General features: G+C 37.4%; 2 protein-coding genes across 3 annotated transcripts in view; both read right to left on the reverse strand.

Moving 5' to 3' along the window:
• LOC129870127 (40S ribosomal protein S21-like) overlaps positions 1-18,586 on the reverse strand; it is a 32,560-nt gene extending 13,974 nt beyond the window's left edge. The window contains exon 1 of one of the 2 annotated variants that reach the window (XM_055944739.1): positions 18,518-18,586. The gene's annotated coding sequence lies outside the window, so the exon portion shown is untranslated. The remainder of the gene's footprint in view (positions 1-18,517) is intronic. The other variant, XM_055944740.1, reaches the window with a different exon arrangement.
• On the reverse strand, positions 6,537-18,605 carry LOC129870129 (protein RDM1-like). Its single transcript, XM_055944741.1, has 3 exons — positions 18,518-18,605; positions 16,580-16,735; positions 6,537-7,122 (listed from the first exon to the last, which is right to left on the reverse strand). The coding sequence occupies exons 2-3, from the start codon at positions 16,725-16,727 to the stop codon at positions 6,740-6,742; spliced, it is 531 nt and encodes a 176-aa protein (XP_055800716.1). The 5' UTR covers positions 16,728-16,735; positions 18,518-18,605; the 3' UTR covers positions 6,537-6,739.
• Between the last annotated feature and the right edge of the window lie 734 nt (positions 18,606-19,339).

Raw genomic sequence — 19,339 nt, forward strand, 5'->3', positions numbered from 1 at the left:
TGTATATAGCTTTTATGAGGATTCATCCCCAGTTTTATTTAGATTTTTCCTTTATTTTATGTAAAGGACGAGTCTCTCTTATTTATGCTTTCCTAGTTTCTGTGTATCGAGAGGAGTCCTCTTCTTTAGGTGCATAGTTTCTAGGTTTCCTTTTCGTGTGTCTGTATCGGGGATGAGTTGACTCACCTTAGTAGGATGACCGACTTATGAACCACCATAGGATTGGAGGTTAGATTTATGTCCCCCTCTGTGTATTTTTCTGTTTTATGTATAATAAGGCTTGGGGGTGTGCGGCTCAACCCCTGGCTGTGCACGAGTGGTGGGAGCCTCGTGTAGGGTCTGTTCCCGTAAAAAAAAAAATGTATCTTTTTGTTTATGAAGAATATGGAAATTCTCCAGTCATCAGTTGGATCCAAAATCAATTATGATGATATGTGTCTTATTGATAGTGCCACAACACACACTATTTTAAGAGATAAGAAATATTTCTCTTGTTTGATTATGAAATAAGCTAATGTTAATACAATATCTGGTAGTACAAAATTAATTGAAGGATTTAGAAAACCTAAAGTTGTTCTTATCGGAGGTATAAATTTAACAATTAATGAAGCATTATATTGTAGTAAGTCTCAGAGAAACTTATTAAGTTTCAAAGACATTCGCCAAAATGGTTATCATATTAAGACTACAAATGATGAAAAGAATGAATATCTTTACATTACTACCATGATGTCGGACAAGAAGTTTATACTTGAAAAGTTATCTGTTCTTTCATACAGCTTATACTTCACAAGTCTTGTGCGGATTAGATCCACAAGTTATCATAAAGTCTCCCTATTACAATTGACTTTTGGTTAGGAGCCGAACATTTCCCACCTTAAAATATTTGGATGTGGAGTATATGTTCCAATTGCTCCACTATAATGCACAAAGATGGGACCCTAAAGAAGATTGGGGATATATGTTGTGTATGAATCTCCTTCTATCATAAAATATTTGAAACCTATGACTGGAGATTTATTTACTGCAAGATTTATTGATTGTCATTTTGATAAATCAAAATACCCAACATTAGGGGGAGAAAATAAGCTGTTGAAAAAAGAAATAGATTGGAATGCATTATCACTATTTCATTTAGATCCTCGTACAAATACATGTGAACTTGAAGTTTAAAAGATAATTCATTTGTAAAATATTGCAAATCAACTACCAGATGCATTCACTGACCTATCAAGAGTTACTAAATCTCATATTCCAGCTGCTAATGTTCCAATTCAAGTTGATGTCCCAGTAGGACAATTAATAAATGCAAATGAGTCTAAACCATATTTAAAATATGGTAGACCGATCAGTTTCAAAGATAAAAATCCTCAAAAAAGAAAAAGAAACAAACAATCAAGATGGTCATGATATAAAAGAACTCGCTCAAAAAGAACGAGGAGACATAACAATTGATAAAACCTTGGAAGAGGTTAAGCCGCCTGAAAATGATGAAGAAATTTCAATTAATTATGTCTCATCAGGAAAAATATAGAACTGAAGTAACATAATTGTCGACAATAGTTTTGTTTATAATGTTGCTATTGAAATAATGCAACAAAATGGGGATCTTGAACCAAAATCTGCCGATGAATGTAGATAGAGGAATGATTAGCCAAAATGAAAAGATACAATTCAAGTTGAATTAGTTTCGCTTCAAAAACGCATAGTTTTTGGACCTATAATTCGAACACCCGAAGGTATAAAATTAGTGGGGTACAAATGGGTCTTTGTGCTAAAAGGAAATAAGAAAAATGAAGTCATAAGATGTAAAGCACGACTTATAGGCTGTATGGATTCATCTTAGCTCTTAGTCCTTTCCTTTCAAACTCAGACCTTTTAGACTATTGCTTTATTATTTATTGTTCTCGAGATTACATCCCCTTAATCTAGACCCTTAGATAGAGTTTTGGTATAATGATTTTAAGGTTCTAGGGAGATAGTTTCTGCATGTTTTAATAATATTATCCGAGTTTATGGGAACTCAATTTTAAAACTAATTATTTAAATTATTTCCACATATTTAAATGTGTGTTTTGTTGATAGTATGCTTTAATTAGATGTAGTATTGATTCTCCCACTTGAGAGTTAGTATGGGTACCACTCATGCTGAGAATGTATTAAGAGGAGCGACCCTTCCCCCACCTCAGAACAACAAGGAAGAGGATCTGGAGATAGAAACTGAAGAGCATGTGAAACCACAGATGGAAGCACTGGCTAGTAGAGCTGTTCATGGTTATGGTTAAAAAATTAAATCAAACCGCTATCCGAACCAAACCAATTAGAAAAAGTTTTTTTTTTTTTGGGAACAGACCCTACACGAGGCCCCCACCTCTCGTGCACAGACAGGGGTTGAGCATCACCCCCAAGCCTTAACATAAATAAACAAAGTAAAAATACATAGAGGGGGACATAAAACCTTACCTCCGATCCTATGGTGGTTCCCAAGTCGACTAACCTATTAAGGTCGGCTAACTCATCCCCGATACAAAAAAGAGACTAACTATAACTAGAAAGCAATAAACCTATGAGAGGACTCCTCCCGGTACAAATCGACCAAGAAAGCATAAATGAGGGAAACTCTCCCCTTCTATGAGAAAAATTAAAAGGAGCCTACACTAGTCCTATTCAACTACGCTACGTACCAGACATAGCTACATTGAAGAAGAACAAGTATATGAAACTTCTATCTCGCATGGGATGGGGAAATTCTTTTCATCTTTGCCCTTTTTAGTCTTGTCATACCAAGTAAGTCCCAATGGAGGGTGCATCCACTTCAGGATCGAGTATATATCAGCTAAGAAGGATGAAATGAGATGAAGTATATTGAGTTGTTGCAACCAGCAGCGTTGTAGTTGTTGTTGTTGTTGAGGAAGGCCTTGAAAAGATTTTTTTTTTATGCTGCAACTTGAAAGTGCAGCAGTTTTGAGTGTGGCAACTGTTATGGAGTTGAACTGGTGCTGCCTTGCACATAGGAGGGATCCTATGATGCTGTGGTTGTTCAGCCCATCCAGTAGAGGAGCTTCTTTTGTGCCTATATTCAAGCAAATAAACCAACAAGGGTCTCCAAAGAGTTTGTCTGAAGTATGGCTGCTGCAGTATGTGAGGAGTGTTGTATGGTGTTGATGTGGTCCTAGCCTGCCATGTTTTAGTTTCTCTTCGTTTGCATCTATGGACAAGCTGTTTTTGGTGAGCCTTCTTTGTGGTGAGAGTTGTCTCCTTGGGACACCTGCACAGACACACCAAACCAGAACAACATACAAAACAAACTTGTCAGCTATTGTACCTAGTACTATTGGAGTTGCAGCTTGGGTGCAGCATTGTTGCTGCAGTAACTGGTGCAGGTGTTGAGCTGCACCTCTGTAAGCATCCTCTTGGTGCCTCCAAAGGAGACTTGATCAGCTCCTTTGAAGTTGCCTTATGTGTCTGCTCATAACAAGTGCAAGGAGCTCCAGGAGGTGTGAGATTCAATGGATTTGCTGCAGGTGTTGCAGTGAATGGATTGGCTTGAGTGTAGAGTTGATGTTTTGATGAAGTCCTAGCTTGGAAGATTGCTCTCTATGTTAATGCCTTTTATTTGCCAAGATGCCCTATCAGATAAAGAGGTATTTTGCTTGTTGTTGCTTGTTAGGTACAGCAGTGGGGGATTTCTCATTTGGATGGTGGTCAACTCCTTGGGATACCTGCTCAGACAAACAAAACCAACAAACCACACAACCAAACACATTTGCAAGCTGCTGTAACTAGTACTAGTAACTTGTAGTTGTTCCTTGTGTGCTGCAGGATGGTGGAGATGTTGATGTATGTATATCCTTGTTGCTTCCAAAGAAGAATTGATCAGCTCCTTTGAGTAAATATGTGCCTGCACATAACAAATAAAAGAGCAAAGAGCTGCAGGGGTCTTGTGCTGCATGTTTGTTGCTGCATGTATTTCAGAAGATAAATTATCCTTGTTGTAGGGCTGTTGTATTGTTGAAGTCCTATCTTGGAAGGCTGTATTCTCTATGTTGATTCCTTTCATTTGCCAAGGTTCCCCATCAGTTGTTGTACTTGCACAAAAAACATCACAAAAAAACAAATAGCCAACCAGACAGAAAAAACAGGCTGGGTCTTGTGCATGGGTCTTGGAGATTCTATTTGATTTGATGGTTGTATCTGTGATGTCTTCTATGTATTTGTTGTCAGTGCATGTTGATGAATCAATCCAGCAACCTGCAACAATACAACAAACAACCAAAGGCAAGAAAGAACTTGCACCAGCTAGCAAAAAGGAAAGGACCTCCAAAAGTGCTTTGGGGTCTGTTAGGATTTTCAACGTCGCTCGACTAACATCTCCAATTATCCGATTGAGTTGAAATTTCTTGAGATATCCCCAAACAGCCCTTTCTTTAGTTCTGCAAGATTTGGAGGCTTTTTGGATATTTGGTTTGGTTTCATTAGGTTTGATTTTATATTTTGAAAATCGATACTATTTGATTTGGCTTTGGTTTTACTTAAAATGAACCACAAAAATAACCATATCGAACCGAGAAATTATATGTATAAATTTTATAATTATTTATATATTATTCATAAATAAAATATTAAAAAATTACTAAATTTTAATTAAATCTTTAAATTTACCACTTTCTCAAGCCCAACACTTACATTTTGATATATAATTTTCTTGTACCCCTCCCCAAGTAGTTCCTCAATTGTTGAGCTTGGAGTTTTTATTGCTATAAAGATTGATCTTTTGATCTTTGGTGTTTAATGACTTTAATATTGCTTAACTAAATCACTTTTTTCATGTAATAACAATTCTAATATTGCTTAATTGAATCCAAAGTAGCTTTCTAGTGGATTTTTCATATACTAGGTGTTTGTGTTTATTGAGATGTGCATGTGTCACGAGCCAAGCTTGACTCTAGGTGTGACAAGTCGATTAGAATCCCGAAAGACCCTAACCAAGCCTCTTGTTATATCATACATGAGCATACATAAGGTAATTAAAGTAATAAGACTAAATCATAAGAGCGAAAGCAATGTCTCAACTAAATAGAAAGACAACATAGATTTCATAAATATCCAACATGCCTCTACTAATCTAGATGGGTGCATAAGACATGCTCATAGCTCACCCAAATACTAAAAGATAAAGTCGTAAAATGATAAAAGATAAATGTTTCGTCCTCAAAGCGTGAGGACTCACCAACTATGATAAAATAAAGCTCAACTCTAGCCATGAGTAGGAAGTGCGTGATAATCATCGGTCCCTACAGTATAATACAATATAAGCAAAAGTATGTATTAGTACATAGAATGGACCAAGTATATGAGAAGCTTGCATCAACAATGATAATAGGACATACATAATATAAGCATGGGATGAATGACCAATATCGTTAAAACATGGGTAAAACATGAAAACATTTGAAGAACATCATCATCATGTGGTCAATGCATCATAAGGCCTTATATCATTTCATAAACCTTTGTGTGGGATAGGGATCTTTAACCGATATATAAGACTATGCGAGCTATAACATGGAATTCGATATAACTCTCACATCGAAAAGGGAGAGGCTACTTTGCCAAAGTAGACTCCGTGAAAACATCATAACATCATGAGCAATATGTGGATCCACTAGCTAGGCCATATTGGCAAGAACCTACGCAGGCAACGTAGTTAAGAACTAAAGATTGCTACTAGGATTTCTTTGGGAAACTACTTGAGCTTCTGGACCGAACCCCACCTTAATGTCTTCTCAGTGCTTAGTCATTATCCCAATGGAAAGTCATAAATCATAGTCATTAACATCATTAGAAAAGATAATGATAGATATCAATCCTCATTATAAAATAATCATTAAAATAGCTCATTACCATGATTGATTCAAGAAAATCCATGAGTCGATGAGAAAAATATTTTACCTCTTTAACACGAGTGTGAGAAAAATCCATCACAACCTTTGGGTGAGTGGAAGAGAAGTGAATAACAAGTAAAAAGTTCAAAAAAAAAAAAAGTAGACCACTGTAATAGAGGCTCATATAACTTTTGTTGGTTGTGCATCTACCATTGTAATTTTTCTCCTCTTTCTTGTTACAAATGTACTTATTTGCAAAAAGATAAAAGGAAAAAGAAAACAGAGCGTTTCTATTAGTCTTGTGATGTTACTTCATAAGTAATTAATCCTAGGTCTTCTTTTCAATTTCACGTCAGTCACTTGCTAATTTTTAAAAATGTACTTTGTTATTTGCATAAGAAAGTGCGTCATACATGCTAATGTTAAACATGCATTGAACACAATATCATATATATAACTACATGTAAAATATAGGTTCAAAATTGAGTTTTTATTGAAATATTAGATTTTTTTTCGCACATATATCTATGCCCCAGCCGAGTGTCAAAAGTTCAAGGTTCACTTGAACGGTTGAACCTATACCTTCTTAACTACACTGCTCATAAGTTGACAACCGCAAAGACACCATAGAAAACTCTCTACTTCACCACGTAATGCAAAAACACAATTTCACTATATAGCCCATATGTTCACTGCATCATCATGTGAAATGAGGAGAAAAAGCATCCATATGATGCGCAATTTTTTTTACATAGATGGTTGTTTGGGGAAGAGTGATGGAGAGATGGGATTGATTCTCAAGTAGAAGGCTCATGAGTCTAAACCAAGTCCATGAAGATAGATCGACAAAGAATCTATTTTGATGAATTCGGCAGCTTAGGGAAAATTGCATCAACATGGACATGATACATTGGATCAGCAAGCCAAAGTCTAGCAATATAATGATGAGACGATGTAGACCTGTGAACTTCTTCAATAAGCCAGATGGTTGCTTCAGCTTTGCTAGGTTCAATGATGGTATCTAATGGAACGTCTTCATCATCAGTACCAAACCTCATTTGATCCAACTTCTTCATGTGGACATTGGTAAGATAGTGTAGGGGTTGCGCATATAACTCCTTCATGGATGCAGCCAATCCAACCCATGAGGTGAAAGGGATAACAAAACCACGCTGTGTGGGAATTGGGACCACCTTCATGTACTCTTGGTACATTCTTGCTCTTCTTACGATTGAATCTGTAATACAGAGCCTGTAAGACTAGTGATACGAATATAACACATTAAATAAAGATGCATTGTAACCTTGCACTGTAGTCACTCATGTGGCAACTAGTTTGAACCAAGACATGAACATAAAATCTTTGAAACAATATCCATACTCACCAAAAAAAAAGGCAACTCATTTGAGAGTCAATACTATCATCAAAGAAACCTCTCAAACTTGCACTTTCACATCAGAAACTAGTTAAAATATCTGAACATAGATTTATGCACGAGAATTTTCCTTGGGACATCCAGCTTCTATTAAATGAAAGCTACTTCTAGCCAGAGATTGTCGGTTAATTGGTACAGATCGAAAGGAAGCAAACTAGATATACGTCTTTTCTCCCAAATTCGACAAGGCTAAAAAATTGACATGGATGGGTATCTTCTAAACCTTTCCCATCTAATTTTCTCATTTTTGACTAACCACACCCAAAAAAAAAAATACATACACCTCTTTTGCTTCCCCTCTTCACCGGCCCTTCTTTCTTTTCATCCCATCTAAGAGTTTCTTGATGCAAAGTAGCCTCTTTTTTTCTTATTTTATTTTATAAGTAGTAATCTTTTCTTTATTGTCTCATGATCTATTTATTGGAGAAGAAAACCAAAAGCAATACCTAAGCATCTAGCATTTGTCCAAATGCAGCATTTCATTTTCATTTTATGAGAATCTCCTAATTCTAAAATTATCCTTACTTTGTTACCATTGGCAAGGTTGCAGAAAACTTGTTTGAAAGAAACGAAAAAGTTTTCATCATTTTCATCCCACTCTGTTACCATTGGCAAGGTTGCAGAAAACTTGTTTGAAAGAAACGAAAAAGTTTTCATCATTTTCATCCCGAAACAAAGCTAATGCTGTTAAAACACATACAGATCCAAAATCAAGTTCTCTTAAAAGTCACACAGATACAAAACCAAGAATGAACAAACAAAAAAAATCTATGTGCATTCTGCAATTGAAAGCAAAATGTTGAGATAAGAGTATGAAAACTGAGTGGACCTTAAATGTACTTCCGCATTCTCTTTGTGCACACTCAAAGAGCAGGCTTTCTTGTAGCTGGTGGTTGTGTTCTGGAGATAAGCTGGAGAAAAAGGGAAAGAGACCAGATGGGAGAGGTCTACAGGAGAGACAAGAAAACTAGGATCTCTGATTAAGTAGGTAGTTCAACTATCAAAAAACTATTAGCATTAATACTCCTTTTAGTCAACAAATGTGCTCTCGCACTTCCCTTAGTTTCCAATGTTTGATGAATTATAGATGGACTTTATAGCTGTTTATTGGCTGTGGAAGTGACTGTAATGGTGTTCCAAGAGTCGATGCACTACCGCTGGCTTGCTTTGAGGTTGGGCAAGACATGTCTAGTTGGGTAGGAGAGAAATACCTTAAAGGAGGATAGGGTGTAAAATTTGCTTCGAGAAATTGAAAAAGAAGCAAATGGGTTAGAGAAAAAGAGATGGATGATCTCAAAGAGGATAAGCAAAGGAGTTTTGGGAAGAAAAAGGTTTAAAAAGTGGTGTATGAAAGCAGAGCTAAAAGCAAGGAAAGAGGTAGAGTCCCAGGGGAGAAGAGGGGTGGGGAGTAGATAAATTTGTTGTCAAAAAAAAAAAAATTATTTCATGGAACAAGACGAGTTTGAATGACCCTAATAATAGGCTAAGTTGCTCGGACTCGAGAGCAGGTATCCGAGACGAGTGCGAATCCGAGAGTCGAAATCTAAATTTTAAGATTCGAGGATATGAATCCGAGTATGGATACGGGGAAGGGATTCGACTAAAAAAATTCAGCATTATAAAAATATAGTTATAAAGATATTCTAAATTATCAAAAAAGTTAACATGCTACTAATTAATTTAAAAATTACCACTCATTTTATAAGGAAAAAATAGTTATAAATAGCATAACCTAGATATTTGAATAAAATTTGATTATTTACGTGTTAGTGTCACAACTCAGAGAAATAAAAGGGCCATTACAGTGAACACGTTACAATTTGTAATAAAAGTAATCTGTTTGTCTCTTTCTTCTTCAAAGAAATTTGTACTCTCTTTCTTCTTTCAAGAGAAGGGGAACCTTGGAGTAACTGGTAAAGTTGTTGTCATGTGATCAAGAGGTCACGGGTTCAAACCTTGGAAACAGCCTCTGGCAGAAATACAAGGTAAGGTTGCGTACAATAGACTCTTGTTGTCAGGCCCTTCCCCGGACCCAGCGCACAGCGGGAGCCTTAGTGCACCGGACAACCTTTTTTTTTTCTTCTTTCAAGAAACCTTTTTCACTTCTCTCTAGTGTCTACTTCTTTTCCCAAGACAACTTATAATTAAAGTAATTTGTTTGTCTATTTCTTCTTCCCTGAAACCTCTTTCACTCCTCTATGGTCTCTGCAACTTCTATTAGCTATTCATTTATCATCTTTGTCGGAGAAAATTTGTTCTTGACTCTGGTCAAATTATTCGGATGGGGTTGACCGAATCTGAGACGCACCCCGCACCCGTGCCAGGTGGTGTCGAGACGGGTTCGACGACAAAAACGAAGAGTCCGCGCAATATAGATAATAATGCTACCATCAAAGTAGGTTTTAAGGAGTGGTGCAGAAAAAAAAAAGGTTGTCTATTTCTTCTTGAGGATCTCCATCCCTGTAAGCTCTAGAATCACTGAAGTTGACACTAAGAATCGATTTATTCTTGATCTAGAAGTTGAATCCTTCTACCTGGACCAAGTAAAAGAGATACCTATCACATGCAAATCAAAAAGAAGGTGATTATCAATGAACTTCGGAAACTCCTCGATGGCCCTCGACACCAGCCAACATCCAAACCTCTACTTCTAGAATTGAATAGTATTAGAATACCCCCCTCCCCTTTAACTCCCAAGGGGTATCCCACCTCCCCATTCCAGCTCCTAACTTCTTCCACAAAATCTATTTTGACCCTCTTTCACTCCTCTATTTCTTCTTCCCTGAAACCTCTTTCACTCCTCTATGGTCTCTGCAACTTCTATTAGCTATTCATTTATCATCTTTGTCGGAGAAAATTTGTTCTTGACTCTGGTCAAATTATCCGGATGGGGTTGACCGAATCTGAGACGCACCCCGCACCCGTGCCAGGTGGTGTCGAGACGGGTTCGACGACAAAAACGAAGAGTCCGCGCAATATAGATAATAATGCTACCATCAAAGTAGGTTTTAGGGAGTGGGGCAGATGTGATATGCATTCAAGAAACAAAAATGGAGGTCTTGACAGATAGCCTTATTAGAGGAGTAGAAGAGCGTGCCTGTGGGGGGGGGGTTACAGTAGGTGAAGTAAGATTATATTCTGGCTTGGGGAAGTGCGGGAGATATTCTTATGCTTTGGGATACTAAAAAATTGGAGCATCTGGAGGTTAACAAAGGGGATTTCATGGTACGGGTACGGTTCATAAACATTGGTAATGGAGTGGAGTGGAGTTTCGAGGGAATTTATGTACCGGTAGGGGAGGGTCAAAATAGATTTTGTGGAAGAAGTTAGGAGCTGGAATGGGGAGGTGGGATACCCCTTGGGAGTTAAAGGGGAGGGGGGTATTCTAATACTATTCAATTCTAGAAGTAGAGGTTTGGATGTTGGCTGGTGTCGAGGGCCATCGAGGAGTTTCCGAAGTTCATTGATAATCACCTTCTTTTTGATTTGCATGTGATAGGTATCTCTTTTACTTGGTCCAGGTAGAAGGATTCAACTTCTAGATCAAGAATAAATCGATTCTTAGTGTCAACTTCAGTGATTCTAGAGCTTACAGGGATGGAGATCCTCAAGTTCATGTGTAATGACTCTCTAGGTCATTTTTGAATTAATGTATTCATTCATCGTTTAGAACGTTTCTAGCGACCCCGAGTTATTTATGACTTGCTGGCACTAACTGTTCGGTTATCTGGTCATTCGTTTAGGTTTTAGGCCTGTTTTCTTGTTTTAGAACTTTTGGAACTTGAAAAGTTGATTTCGGTCATCACATCAGGTAAATGACCTCAAAACGGAATTTGACGATTCCATCAGATCTGGAATGGCCAAATTAGGCTAGGTGCATGGTCGGCACGAGTATCGAGGCTTTTGGTATGAGTTTGGGGCCATTTGGCATTTTAGCCTTTGAAATTTGGACTAAATTAGACTTTGCTAAACATCCTTGAAAAACACGCTCAGATGAAAATTCCATCAGCTCGATTAGTTCTTAAAATGACAAATTTGGTCTAGAATGACTCTTTGTGCGCTTTTCAGGGCTTCTAGTCTAATCCTGAGGCACATTGTGGAACTTGGCTAATAATGCCATTTGGGTGTGGGACCCACTTTTCATTAAAATGTCCTCTTATGAAAATTTGCGGGGAGATTGACGAGGATGTCACACACAATATTGGGGCAGGGTGGATGAAATGGAGGCTCGCTTCCGGTGTGCTATGTGACAAGAGGGTGCCAACACAACTTAAGGGCAAGTTCTACAAAGTGGTGGTTAGACGGGCCATGTTATATGAGGCGGAGTGTTGGCCAATTAAGGTCTCTCACGTTCAAAAGATGAAAGTTGTCGAGATGAGAATGTTGAGATGGATGTGTGGGCATACCAGGAACGACAGAATTAGGAACGAGGCTATTCGGGACAAGGTAGGAGTGGCTTCAATGGAAGACAAGATGCGGGAAATGCGACTAAGATGGTTTGGGCATGCGAAGAGGAGAGACTCAGATGTCCCAGTGCGGAGGTGTGAGAAGTTGGCCGTGGATGGTTTCAGAAAAGGTAGGGGTAGGCCGAAGAAATATTGGGGAGAGGTGATTAGACAGGACATGGTGCAACTGCAGCTGGCCGAGGACATAACCTTAGATAGGAGGGTGTGGAGGACCTCATTAGGGTAAAAGGCTAGTACATAGTCACGATAGTCTATCATATTAGTAGACGCTTTAGCACACTATAATTTCTTGTTCGATGATGTCTGCTATTATCTATTATTTTCCGTACTTCCCGTACCTTCCGAACTTTGATTACTCTATTTTATTTGTAGCGTCTCCGTTATGTGCCTTATCATATAGCTTTGAACTTATTGACCTTTTTATTTTTTAGCCTTATCTAACGTCTTTTTATGCTTTATTGAGCCGAGGATCTCCTAAAAACAGCTGTCATACCTTGGTAGGAGTAAGGTCTGCGAACAATTTACTCTCCCCAAACCCCACGTTGTGGGATTACATTGGGTTGTTGTTGTTGTATTGAGTTCAGAACGTCAAATTGGTGGGGTAGCATATCTTGTTTGCGCGCATGAAATTCCGAACGAATCTCGAGCACTCGTCGAGAACTTGTTCATTCCCAAAACCAACTGTTGATGGTGCAGGCCAAGTTTGGTCTTCGCATTCACGAGCCCTCATGGCCGCGTTCACGAAGTACTGGGTTGCCAGGCCTTCGCGTTCGCGACCCAAAAGTCGTGATCGTGGACCTCTGGTGCTTTGGCTTACGCAATTGCAGGTCTCAAATCGTGCTTGCGATGGTCTTTTCGCAAGGCCTTCGGGATCGCGAGCCCCTTTGACCGCGATCGCGATGAACAATTCTCTGGTCTTTTTAATTAAGACCAGAGATGCGATCAGCACTTCATCCCAACTTCAAAAATGAATATCTCTTGTTATATAGGAGTATTTTGGAGTTAGCGAGGAGGCTTCATTTGATGTAAAATCGCGTTTATAGTTATTGTCCTAGCCCTTAATGGTGATTGATTCGGGAAATTGTTGCATGTTTTCATTTGGGCTGTTCCGATTTGAAACACAAGTTTGGGGAGGTATTCAAAATCTTTTCACGAAGTCAATTACGAAATTATTGGAGCGTGTCCCACATTTCTATTTTTGATTCCAAAATTGTTCCATCCCTAATTTTGATAATTTTACTGTTAAACGACCATAATAATGTTGTGATTTTATTTTTGATAATAAGGCAGCGTTCTAAGGCTGTACGAAAGGGAAAAGCTCCAGTTACGTGATTTGTAGCGCGAGCAGTTGGCATACAGGTAAGCTACGGCTTCCATCTCCTTAGACTGAGCATGACTAAGCATTTGTATGTTGATTTGTGTGGATTTAAGGGTGTTAGGTGGTTGATCATGTTAAATTCCTAGAATACATGCCTTAGGCTATGTTTTGAGTATTTCGGGCGGTCGAAGCATGTCTATCGTATTGGTTGATCTTTCATACCTTGTGGTGTGCCCTTGTACGATGTATTGTTGTTGTTGGAAGCATGTTTGGCCTTACTTTAGGCTTAGACTGGCGATTGCCATAGACTTGCATACTTTTGGAGCTGTTAGGCCTTGAAATCTCCTCGACGTCACTTCGGACGGCTTAGCTCCCGATAGACTGATATAGCAGAGACTTGAGTCTGATAGTCTGGCCTTATCTAGAAGTAACACCACTCTTGGAACCTCTTATCCATAATTCCCTGATTGTGTCGGTTTCGAATTACTTGATTCTTGGTTTTGGAAGCTACTCGTCAATTATGATTAGATATGGTTCAGGCTTGAGTGATTTATTGATGGAACTCGAATTGGTGGTACTCCCCGTGATGCTCAGTTGGTCGTTGATCCTATTTCTAGCCGATTCGCCTCTATTCGTGGTTCAAGTCTCCAATTCACTCCATGAGTGTGGTTCAAGTCTTCGCCTTGGTTCAAATCCTTGGCTTTCTTCAGCTATGGTTCAAGTCCACCGCCGCTTGCAACCATGGTTCAAGTCCACAGCTACTTTTAGCATTGGTTCAAGTGCATAGCTACTTCCACCTCAATTCAAGTTCTTGGTCATATTTATACGTAGTTCAAGTCCACGATTATCATTAGCCTTGGTTGAAGGCCTTGGATACTCCAAATCTCGATTCAAGTCCTTGATTCTTTCATCTTCATCCAGTTCATGTTCTTAACTCTTTCCAATTTTGGTTAAAGCTTCTGGCTCACTAATTGATTCGGTTCAAGTCCGCGGAAAGTTGTGGCATTGATGGGAACTTCGTTGGATTCTCTTATTACACTTCAACTCTTCCTTATGCCTATCGAGCTTATGAGAGTCCGTTTGGGTTTTACTTTTAACTTATGCACGAGCATACTCGTCAGGTTTATGAGAGCATGGTCGAATTTAGTTAACTACTCTTTTTCTTTGTGTGTTAGTACGCTCGTATGCATACTTAGATTTCTCATTGTCGTTTCTGGTGGTGTTAGGTTCTCACATTTCATATTGCTTTTGTTTTTCTTGCTCAGTCGGCCTATGATGCCTATTGGGTACCTATTATTTTGGTACTCATACTACACTTTGCATCTATTTTCGTGATGCAGGTCCGAGCACCAGCTACCAGCGTTGATCTCGAGCCAGCTGCAGTCAGACTTGGAGGCAAGGGTGAGCACACAGCATTCTGGATTTGCCTGTCTCCTTCTGTAAATAATGACTTGTTTTTTGCTTTTTGAGACAGTCTAGTTTTTGTGGTCCACTTTTGGGACATATACTCATTTTGTTAGTAGCTCTATACATGTGACTTTCAGGTTCTAGGAGGAATCTTTTATTTGTATATAGTTTTGGCTTGCTTTCGCTTCTTCTTGTATGATTCCTGTTATTTATGTTATGGTTTAGTTGAATTTAGACTTTCTGCCCTTAATCCCATTACTTGTAGTTTCAGGATACAGGTTGGTTTGCCTACTGATAGGTTATAGTAAGTGCCATCATTACTCGAGGAATCGAGTTGTGACGTCATGGTTTTTAATGTTGATGCCTCTGTCCCTTTAGTTACCTATACATTGCTCTACATAACTGGAAAAGGTGTCATGATGGGATTGTTATGTTCTTCACTCTTCCTGAAGCATTTATGAATCTTATGATTTTCTGGTCTACCTCTAACCATCCAGTATTAAATGTCACCTCTGGAGTAATAATTATGGCTCGACTACCCCCTTATATCGCAATAAAACCAATGAACCTTCCATATTTATTGCTTTTAAGAGTGCAGAAAGAATCAACAAAATGGTCCCTTTATTTTACCCCTCCTAAGGAACTCTCACCCCTTTTGCTCACTTGGTGACTCGAACCCAAAACTTAGGGTTGGAGGTGAAGGGTGTTTATCATCCTAGCAACCCTTTCTTGTCACAAAACGGTCACTTATTTTCCATCTCTAACTGTCAGTGATTGTTCCTTGGATGTTGTATTAAATACATGACAAACCCACTCCATAACTTTAAGGCTTAAAGTGACTCGCCTCATTGAATTTCTGTTGTGTTCGACCCACTCGAACCACGTTCTGATTTTGAGAAAAACTTTGTGATATCTAAAGACTCAAAACCAACCAACATCACAATAAATCGTATCTTCACCCATGTTGTAAAAAACCTAAGTTTCTAAGCAATCACTAGAAAATGATTGAATAGAAATTGTGCTTGCCACTGTGAAAATCCTCTTAAAAGCACTACAACTGGCTGGAAAGATGAAAGGAGGATGTTGGAAGCTATTACAGAATGTGATTACTTAGGTTAAGAAGACAAGGAAGAAATTTTTCGGCCGAAGAGCCACCAGAAAAGGGTGTTTCACCCCATAAGAAGTAGGAGAGAAATATCTTGGTATATGTGCGCGGGAGCATTTTTCCAAAGAGAAAAACTTAACTATCCCCCTTTTAGATTTTATTAACTCTCTTACTTTGTATCAATAGCCAATTTTTTTAGTTTTGGTTAGCACCCTGTTATTCTGTATTAGGAGCTAACCAAGCTTATATTGTAATTATATTACATCTTCTTGATACCATTAACGCAGCACCTTACTTCAACAGACGAAATAATAGAAGTTCTGCTTTGGCGAATATTGTAACCACCGACAATACCATTTTTAGGACGGAAAAACAAACCGTTTACAAGGTATATTTCAAATCACTTCTATTAGGATGCTCTTAGCTTACATTATTCAAACAAGTGGAACTGAAGTGCTATTAAATGATATGTGTGTGTTAGCATAAAAGCTTCATATAAAGATTCCATGTGAAGATCCTGCATGGCTGAACTTCATTACAGAATGCCATAACACCAAAGACTATAAGACAAACTGTGGGAAAGATGTAAGATGGAATTAACAAATTCGTTCTACCAATCTTTACGTATGCATGAACTGCTTGCTAATGACAATTCAGCAATCAACAGTTTGATGTGATAAATCTTGACCAGATAGTTAAATTCCTACCTCCATCTTTAATTCCCAAGTTTCCATATTAAAGGAGGACGCAAGATTATGCTAACAACCTAATAAGATCCTCAGGTATTGAGGAAAAACATAAAAATTCTCTACCTACACTATATATCCCAAACTTAATGAAGAGAAGATTTGTTTTTCTTTATATTTGACAGAGATAAAGCAATAGACAATTATGTGAATTATGTCATTTGTTGCGAGTAGATTGAGAGAATCACTAGACAATTATGTGAATTATGACACGTACCTTCAGAATCATATTCGCTATCAGGTTGATCGATGGTGATACTATTTTTCATCCATTTGCTTTCCGTTTTACAGTCATCTGTATTAGAGGAAGATGAGTCACCTGATGATATCTCTACCTGGTCACCAAATGGCACTGCTCCCTTCATAACTGTACCTTTGCAGAGAAAAAGGAAGGAAAAAAAAACATGTTAGCAGCTTATACAAATGAAAACTTTGATGAAACTATAGTAACTTTAATTAGACGGGGACAAAAAGACAATGTCTACTACCATAGATGAAATGAATAAAGAATATGACCACATTCGAAGAAGGAAATAACTAATCAATGAAGTGAATTAGCAACTGGACGGAAGGCCATACAATTTCTATAGATGGCTTCTGCACATAAACACCTGATTATTAAGTTAAAGTTCAAGTTCATCTCAAATAGCAAATTCGACAAAATTCATGTAGGGCTAAGGTGTACAATATACCCTCCCCTCCACAGTGTAAAGCGACAGTACCATGAGAGATAACTTTTAAAGAAAAAAAATAAGACGCGCGAATGACAGTTTAGATATACACAGATACAAAAGCTTGTACAATTTCAATAGACGCCTATTTTGATTTCTTTGCGTAAAAACCTAATTGTCATGTATAATATCCAACATCATCTCAAATAGACAATTTTAGCAGATTCAAAAATATTCATGCCCAAGTCTTTTTTTTCCTTACCATAACAGGGAAACTGGACTAGGGTTTATCAGAGGAAATTTAGCGAGAAGCATAACTTACATTTGAATTTCGGTGGAGAAAGAGATGAGTACGGAGAGCACTAAGAGCCCGTTTGGATGGGCTTAAAAAAAGTGACTTTTATGCATGAAACAAAAAAAATACTCATTTCTTAAAACCATTCGGCCATTAAAATCATTAGCTTTTCTTGGAATAATTTTTAACTTTACTTGAAAAACAAGTGTTTGGTCGTGAAAATTCCAAATCAAGTTTGAAGTGTCTTTCAAATTTGGAAAAACACTTGTAACCTATTTTCCAACTCACTTTTAACATTTAAAGTTGTATTGTATACTCAAGCATGAACATCATTCCAAATACTTTTACAAAAAGTATAACCAAACACAACTCCATCTTTAAGTCCATAAATTCCTAATAAAGTGAACAATATTTGAAATCTATAGCCACACGCCTACTAAATTTGAAAAATTGGTACATGTAAACATGATCATATATTGAGATAGAAGGAGAAATTCTATCATTTATCTTCACAAACAGAATTCCAAGTTTGTCACTATCAAAAGAAGTTCTCAGTGTGTGTGAACAAAGATTCTCATCAACATTATAAATCATACTAAGTAAGAAGATATTATTGGACAGACATAATGAAAATTGAAAGTTAATACCCTACTCAAGTCATTTTCTACACTGCAAAGCATACTACTACTATTACAACCACGGTTTTTGGTCCAACTTGCACACACATCAACCAATTCAATGAGGTACGAGCACAGATACCAGGTAACTCTGTGTACCAATGCTTAAACACATGTGAAGAAATCACTTAGTATTTTTTTATTCTGCTGAGTACCGGTTACCTTCAACTACACTTGGTACTTTTTTATTCGGCAAAGTTTTGAACATGAGACCTCATGGATTACAACCACTACATTAGCCACTAGGCCACATCATTAAGTGCTTCAAAGCATACTACATTAACACAGTCAAAAAAATTGAAGCACCGAAAACGTTGAGGTACAGCTAGCTTTATGAATTATGATGCTAAATCAATTAGGCTATACAAAGAAATACAGATTTTAATTCCATTGCAGAGTTTGTTTGTTTGTTTGCATGAAAATGAAACACACAATTTATACAAAAAATTTACATACACAACAAGGAATACGAATACATTACACAATTAGCAATGAAATTAAAGGGAAATTACAGGAGGATTTGGCGAGACCTGTGAAGGCAGACAGACGAAAACAACGAAGGGGAAGAGAAGTGAAGGCACGGCTGCTTTTAGGCTTATAGCTAAAACCCTAAATCAGCATGGGTTGACTTAAATAACCCTACTTGGTTTACGTAATTACATGAATGGGTCTCCTTGACCCATCCGACCCGCATCATTATTTAATTGAATTCTAAATTAGCGTTTGTTTCCGAAGTAAGATTTTACGATTAGAACAAAAATATACCTATCAGACTTGCTTAATTAAACGTTGTGATTAATTCATTTTAAAATCATTCAATACCATAGCAATATAAGATTACGTACTCATATGAACTATCTATTCAAAAAAACTAGATAAATTAAGAAGGTGAATTGACTAAAGAATACAAAAGAAGATTATTAGATAGAGTCTGTTTGGATGAGGTTAAAAAATATGACTTTAATGTATGAAATGTTTTTAGAACTTTTAAATGCTGAAAGTTATTTTTATAAATAAGCAGTTGAGTATTTGGATAAAAATGTTTATGCTGAAAATAAGTTATTGATGTATTTGACAAATAAGTGTTGTTAAGCACTTATTTTCTGTCAAAATGACTGAAATATCCTTAAAGTTGTTAACTCCATAATAAGTTAATTTAAAAGATTTTTAAACTCTAAAATTGATTTTAAATCAAAAGTAATTTATATTGTAAAACCAATTTCACTATAAAATATTTATTTAAGTTATTTTTTTATAAATACATGTTACTTGAAGGGGGTGCATGAGCTAATAGACACACTTATTAGGGACTCAAAGCAACATTCCTCAAAGCA

The sequence above is a fragment of the Solanum dulcamara genome, chromosome 10, assembly GCF_947179165.1.
Source record: "Solanum dulcamara chromosome 10, daSolDulc1.2, whole genome shotgun sequence".
NCBI lineage: Eukaryota > Viridiplantae > Streptophyta > Magnoliopsida > Solanales > Solanaceae > Solanum > Solanum dulcamara.